This window comes from Saccostrea cucullata, unplaced genomic scaffold, assembly GCF_032062105.1.
Source record: "Saccostrea cucullata isolate Sc308-1 unplaced genomic scaffold, CSIRO_AGI_Scuc_v1 ctg4352, whole genome shotgun sequence".
NCBI classification, from domain to species: Eukaryota; Metazoa; Mollusca; class Bivalvia; order Ostreida; family Ostreidae; genus Saccostrea; species Saccostrea cuccullata.
The window spans coordinates 1-7,740 of NW_026931176.1; the positions used below are offsets into that span (position 1 = coordinate 1).

General features: G+C 33.0%; 1 protein-coding gene across 1 annotated transcript; it reads right to left on the reverse strand.

Annotated features, from left to right (window-relative positions):
• LOC134231680 (uncharacterized) lies at positions 1-6,785 on the reverse strand. The gene is made up of 9 exons (XM_062713657.1): positions 6,722-6,785; positions 6,207-6,622; positions 5,740-5,861; positions 2,718-2,973; positions 2,472-2,608; positions 816-1,053; positions 509-655; positions 269-290; positions 1-115 (listed from the first exon to the last, which is right to left on the reverse strand). The coding sequence occupies exons 2-9, from the start codon at positions 6,370-6,372 to the stop codon at positions 37-39; spliced, it is 1,167 nt and encodes a 388-aa protein (XP_062569641.1). The 5' UTR covers positions 6,373-6,622; positions 6,722-6,785; the 3' UTR covers positions 1-36.
• Between the last annotated feature and the right edge of the window lie 955 nt (positions 6,786-7,740).

Sequence of the window (7,740 nt, forward strand, 5' to 3'; positions counted from 1 at the left end):
ATCTGAATTAATTATACACATATTAAAATGATTCATTCAATCTCTATCTTTCAGTGCATGATAACCTGAAATAACTTTGTTTCCGTCCTCTGGCAGTTGAAATCGGTTGTTGCTTCTGAAGTGAATACAAATTGCACAGTTTCAAAGTTTCAGTTATATATAATAGTTTCAAAATAGTATAAAGCAGTCAAAAGTAAATATATGATACTTTAGAGTTGCAAAAGATCCGTCATTCATCTAACATTGATAAGACAATGGTTGTACGTACCTTTCAATCTTGATCACAACTCCTAAAACACGATCATTAAAATGTGATAAAATGAAGCTTTACATATAGCTTACCAGTATATTTTTACGTTTGCTTGATTTGTCTTTAAAAAAATGCAGTAAAGGACCGGTATATATAAATTTTTGATTAAGTCAATTTTTATTTTAAAAATATAAGACAAAGGAATGACTGTTCATAAAAAATAACTTTAGAATTGAAATTAAATATAAAAAATGCTACCAAATATTGTCAGTTCTCCTCTTCTGTAGATAACTATTACAAGAGCAATTACTGTGATTATAATTAAACATAGAAAGAAGGATAAAACAGCTACAGAAGTAGTACTATCCGTTTCAGATGGCTTTGTGTGTTGAGCTGTTTGATGAGCTGGAATCAAAGAGAGAAGATGCTTTATGTTTATGAAAGCTTGAAGTATTTGAATGAATAACAGTAATATTTTAAAAATTTATACCTTCCTTACCTCATTCAAAATTATTTCTTTATTATTATAAAGTTAATTAAAAAGTTAAAAGTTATACATATTTACCATTTATCCGAATTGTAAGACTTGTAAAATTTACTCCTGATCCACAGGGACTGGAAGAGGAGGTAGAAACCTCACAGATAAAATGAAGAACCTTGTCGTACTCCGTTATATGGTAGATAATTCGACTGAACATCATCATTTCTCCACTTTTATTTGTTGAAAGCTTGACTTCGTCTTCTTGTGTGACAACATTTGTCCAGTTATCATTCTCTCTCTTTTTGACGCACCAGTTTATCATCTACGAGATAAAAGATGCATGAGGAAAGAAATAAAATATGAAAAGACATTCAAATTTATAAATAAAGCTTATCTTAGCTAAATCCACAATCTCATTTGGTTTTGAGCCCGCGTGGCGCAGTGATTAGAGCGTCTGCTCTAGAGTCGCGAAGTAAGGAGTCAATCCTTACGTCGCGCGTTCGAATCCCACTGCGGGACGTGGAGACCGGTCCATCGGATGAGTACGTATATGTAAACCGAAGTCCGGAGTAGCAGTAGGTGCTGGCACGAAAAAGCTCCCTTATTGCTCAAAGGCCCTGAGTGTCGAGCATAGGACAAAATTTGTAGACCTCTACCGGCAAGTGGTGGCGTCTCCATATGAGTGAAAAATTCACGAGCGGGACGTTAAACAACATACAATCAATCAATCATTTGGTTTTGATGTACATGGGGGTTTGGAATTCATAAGGGGGTACAACTAATGATGAAAATGTAAAATTAAAAAAAAAATTAACTACCCTTGTATCTGTCAAATCTTATTCTACTCTCCATAAAGTTATTTAGTGCAACCATTTACTCAACCATTAAAAATCATATGCCTTTAGTACATCGACAAAGGCTGAAACTTTCTAATGCTTTCAAACACTACCGTCCAATTTACTCTCAAAGATACTTGATCAGAGAAAACAAAAGTCAATCAGTTGGTTTGCGTGAGAGTTTTCAATGCACCATTTATAAACCTCAATGAATTTTACCAGGGGTGAACACTGCGGAAAGTAGGTACACAACGCCCGAATCATCGAGAGAGAGTAAGACTTCTAAAGAGTTTTACAAGCTTATAAAATATATATCAAACGGTTTATTTCCTTGTTTTCATTAATGTAATCATAATGTTAATTGTCTATCTAATATATGAATATATCGGTTTCAGTGCATATGCCTTAACAGTTATTCAGGTTGCAGATTGAATAATTGCATAAATGGCGCTTTTACGCGCCAATGTCACCAACATTATTCAAATTCCTCTCTGATGATTAAAAATGCTCTAGAAGAGAAAAAAAAGAAATAAACAATCTAGATACTAAGTAAATATCGAAAACGGTGTGCATAAAGTGATACCGAAAATTGTGTTTGCATAACCTGTCATTAATAATGTGCACGTGGCTTCTGCTTTTACTTCTTTATCTCTTGACGCCATACATTTCAATGTTGTTAATTGTGAACAACGGCTCTAGTGCATATTAACCAGGAAGCACATTTGCCCTTTTTCATAATTTCCGACCACGCAATGAAAAAAAAACAATTCTGTATTTTATTGTTAACTTACAATATATATATATATATGTTATTTTGAAAATGTTGTTCACAACATTTGAAAATTCTCTGAAGGGACGTTAAACAAGAACCAAACACACAAACAAACAATAAATGATAGATTACCTGTTCGTTAGATGTGAATGAGGAAGCACTACACGACAGATGAACTGTTCTACCAAATCCATGAGTGTTGAAATATTGTTCGTCAACAACGCCATTTTTGTCGTACATCAAGATGGGAGATACCTTCCACTGCCCGTCTGGTTTTTAAAATAAATGTTGATAAGACAGTGAACAAAAAAGGAACCATCAATAAATTTAAAATTATTTTTTTTTCACCAGAACCATGATTGTTTATAAAATGATCACCTTCAGTCGAAGTTTTTGTGTTGATGAATATCGTCGAATTTGCACTTCCTTTTCCACATTCACTTGTATATTCGTTGTAGCCCGATTCACACATTATTTCTAGGTATGCATCACTTTGCAAGATGTGGTAAAAGATCTCCGATTGTTGTACATTTATGCATCCATCTTTGCTGCTAGATACTGGTACGATATTTGGAGGGTCTTGTAGAGATATTTCAGTGAATTTTCCAGAAATATTCTTGCACCACCTGATGTTCTTTTAAGAAAGTAAAAATATCCTGTCAAATTTAGATGATGTAATTTGAATCATTTTAACATCACGTGACATTATGCATTTGAGGTGTTCATCATATTTTTACCTTTTATATGCATTAAGAAAATTAGTATTTTGACATTTAGAGAAAGGTTTGTCTCCCGCAAAGAGTGTTGGATATTAATTTCGGTTTATCTATCCGTCTGCCTGTTTGTCTATAATACTGTTTGCCTGTAGTGATTTTGTTTCCATGCGATATCTTGAGAATATTTGAGCTTCTGCAATGAAATTTTACACAGTAACTCCCTATGGCGTAAGGAATATCCCTACTGATGTTGAGGTCAAAGGTGAAATATCTAGGTCGTGTATGTTAATTCATACATTTTGTGCATGCGTGTGTAAACTTTCATTTCCTGGTGAAATCTCAAGAAGCTTTTGAGTTTTTTAATGCCCCCTAAACGAAATTTCGAGGGTATATAGTTTTTGTCGTGTCCGTCCATCCGTCCGTCCGTCTGTCTGTCCGTCTGTTTGTCTGTCTGTCTAGCTCTCTCTCTCTCTCTCTCTCTCTGGCTGTCTGTTTGTCAATAAAAACTTTAACCTTGCCCTTAACTATTGATTAAGTGAAGCTATGACTTTCATATTTCATATGTGTATTCCTTGTGACAAGACATTTCCTTGCGTACCTCCAAATTTGACCTGTTGACCTTGACATTGGAGTTTGACCCACTTTTACACAAAAATTCCAAAATATAACTTTGGCCACATCTTTTGAACAGTAAATATCAGGACTTTTATACTTTATATATGTATTTTTTCTGACAGGACCTTACATTGAGTATCAACAACTTTGACCTTTTGGCTATGACCTTGGAGATTTCCGTACTTATGAAAAAAACTTAAACATTGGTCTATCTTTTGAACGGTAAGGGCTGGGGCTTTCATCCTTCATATATGCAATCCTTATCTTGTGAGAAGACGCTTTATTGGATTTTTATCAAGAACTTTAACCCTTTGACATTGACCTTGGAATTTGACTCATTTTTACACAAAAAATCCAAACTTTTACTTTCACCCTAATTTTTAAACGGTAGATACTTGAGATTTCATAATTTAAATATCAATTTTTTTGTGGCAAGACCATTCATTTGAAAGCAACAATTTTGACCTTTTGACCTTGGAGATTTCCGAACTTACGAAAAAGCTTTAACCTTGGCATTAACATTTGAAAAAGCTTAATTAACCATCGCTATGTTGTCATACGGGGGGAATCTTGTTTTAATTACATTTTATACTATATCTCCCTATGTCCCTCCAGCCCTTCTTAGAATGCTCCATCCCCTCGACCCCAACCCCCTTAACGGGTCTGGACATTCTCTCCTTTTTTCTTAAGAGAGAGACTCAGATTCTCTGAAATAGCTTGTTGTTAATCAATTAAATAAATGATACTATATACCTCTGACAATATAAAGTGTTAAAAAGTATACCGGTAGTTGCAATGTGAATGAATTGAATTAAATCGAGGTAATTAAAAAAAGAAATAATTTTGGTTCCATCATATAATTTCAAATAGTTATTTAGCTATTGAAAGTGGCATTTTGTTTTCATATTCTTCAAGATCGGGTTCGTGCTGCACTATGCCATTTGTTAGTCTCTCAGACACTGAATGTATGAGCTTATGGTAGAAAATGGTTTTAAACGAGATTGTAAAATTATTGGTTTTTTTAACAACGAAAATAAGCTGTGCTGATCACAGCATGTATGTATTCTAATTGCATTCAATCAGGCAGATCGACTTCATTCTATAATAGTTCATTCATAAACTAGTTTTTACCGATTTTTACTAATTTTCATAAACAAGGCCTACAGGAAAAGGGGATTCCGGTAGGGGACATGTATCACTTATGCACTACTCTCAGAATGCTTTTTAAAGATTAGAAAAGAATCAATAAAAAAGAAATAAAAAGGTAAATAGACACTGAAAACAGTGATGAATCTTTTAAAAATCTATAAACAATTTATAAGTTTGAGAACAGAGTGTAAAACAGAGATGACTAGTAATTCGAGAGGTGAAATGAGATGCTGTTCTTTGACAGAAATCACACACTCTGAGAGCACCAAGTATTGATGATATAGACAAAACATTCCCACATTCAATTTTATTTTTCAGAAGAAGACCTATAGGATTTTGGCATGAAAAGAAGAACAAGCCTTTCTATGACCCAATGATAGGTTACATCAACAGATTACTGTTGGACAAAATAGTTAACGAAAAGATGACTTTCAAAACAATTTGTTGATATCCCTGTAACATTAAATTATTTGTAACTAGCCTGACTTGTTTAATAGACGGTACTTAGACCATACTCCTGGGATTCGAATGAGTATTGGGATACCCAAATACATGTATCATAAACAGATGATAAGGAATATCACTCTATAAATACAGACGGTTGATGATGGAAATGCTGTCAACTTGTTGGTCATATAATTTAGATATTATTTGATCGTTATCGAATTAAGTCAGTATAACTTTAAAATGTGAAGTAGATGTAATGAGTGTACGATGATCAAACGATGAGACAGCGATAAGCGACCGTAAACTAAACACAGAAAGGGATATCATGTAATATCTGAAGAAAATAATTCAAAACATGTCTAAATATTTAAATGTTGTCTATAAATTCTATTAAGATTTTCTCTTTTATATATATCGCTGAAATTCGTCTGGGAAAAAAATCATTCAGAAAATAATATTAACCTTTAACTTACTTGGCTAGGTAGACCATTTACACTTTCAACTTCTCCGATGCATTTAAGTTGTACCACATCACCCGGTCTTTCTCCGCTGCTTTTAATAATAGTCAAGTCCTGAATTTTCTTTGGAGATTGCCCTATATCATAAAGATTTTGATTTGAGATAAATGGTGTTCTTTCAAATAGAATTTATTTGCATATATATATGCAAAATACTAAGTTTTTTTTTAAATTTCGGTAAAAAATATGTAGCTGAAAAAGTTAGATTTTTTTTTCTAATTTTTTAATTAATTGTTTATAACTTAAGTTATACATTATACATACTTGAATAGACAGAAGTCGTTTTTGTAGTTTATAAATAGTGGACAATAAAAATAAATTGAATACAGATTGTACTACATGTATTTCCTACATATATAGTATGAAATAAATAATAAACTCGTCTTTATATATTATAACGTTCTATACTCATAAAATCTCACCTTTGGTCGATATAATACTTTTCTCTAAACTTTGGGAAATTTCACTACCGTTAGAGATCGAACATCGGAAGATGGAGTAGAGGTTTGGGTCAATTGAACATCTGCTGAGTGTTAAAGACAATACAATCCTTGCCCTACATGATAAATATGACCCATACGATAACATCTATCATACGAGGATTTGGAATAAATTTCCAAGTTCTGGTCCGTGTTGAGGATGTAGGATCCTGTGACGTTAGTAATTGCAACTTCTTTCCAGTCCTCCTTTGACTTGTTTTGTCGGATTTCCATAGTCATTTCAGGATTAATGTTATAACTATCAATAAATTCATCGTCGTATGCATCGTAGTAGCAGCGAATTGTAACGTTGTTTGCACCGATTGCAGTTGAAGGACTTGTAGACAAGCCCCAATCCCCTATATTCATAAAATTATAGATTTCGAGTAAATGTTCAAAATTAAACACTTTTTCTAAAAAAAAAATTGAAATTTCAGAGGACAAAAATGTTGACATACCTTTACAAAATGGATAGAACAAGAAAAACAAAATCACCACATACATGTGCATAGCTTACTAAAGGAAGTAAAATATTTTACAATGTCCTTGAACTGAACTGATAAAAAATATCTTTGTAAATGTTTAAACTGGTTTTCAACTTAGATTTAAAGATGGCACTGGTTGTTCTAATTATTGAGGATATGCTTCTAAAGCCTGACTCTTTGGATATCAGCAGAAATAAATGTGCTTCTGAAAACTATTGAAGGTTAAGGTTTTCATCAATTTGATTTCATACGTATTTTTTTAATTATTTATAAATTTTTAATTGGGAATCATGTATACGTATGTACACATTCAGTGTCATCGACTAGGTCTTTTATATGAATCATGATGATAGATCAATGATACATTTACGTTTGAGCTTAAAACATAGAATGTTTCAGAACAAATGATAAATAAACTGCTTATGCCCCCCGTAATTAAAGATTCGGGGGTATTACGTTTCTGCCATATCCATCTGTCTGTCTGCCTGCCTGTCTGTCTGTCTGTCTGTCTGTTTGACCGCAAAAACTTTGCTAACGTTTGATTAGTGGAGGAATGACTTTCATATTTCACTTTTGTATTTCTTGTGACAAGAACTTTCTTTGCGTACCACCACATTAGACATTTCGACCTTGACCTTGGGGTTTGACACACTTAAACACAAAAATTTTAAATTCACTTTAAACATAACTTTTTTACGGTAGATACTAGGACTTTTATGCCTCACATATGTATTTTTATTGGTGACAAGACCTTACATTTGATACCAACATTATTGACCTCTTGATCTTGGAGATTTATATACTTCAGAAATCTTTAACCTTGTCCATAACTTTTGAACGGTAAGGCCTTGGGCTTTCATACTTCACATATGTAAATGTCTAATGGTTGTTAATTTTTAAAAACAATATTAAGGACAAATAAAAGTGAGTATAACGGGTTGTAAGGATGATCTAGAAATCAACATTCCAACGGCTCTCCCTCTATCCTCAAT

Coding starts and splice junctions, on each gene's coding strand:
- LOC134231680 (XM_062713657.1), bottom strand. CDS start 6,372: ATGTTATCGTATGGGTCATATTTATCATGTAGGGCAAGGATTGTATTG. Junction 2,609..2,717: donor CACAAAAACTTCGACTGAAG/GTGATCATTTTA, acceptor TTTAAAAACCAG/ACGGGCAGTGGAAGGTATCT. Junction 1,054..2,471: donor CATTCACATCTAACGAACAG/GTAATCTATCAT, acceptor TTTATCTCGTAG/ATGATAAACTGGTGCGTCAA.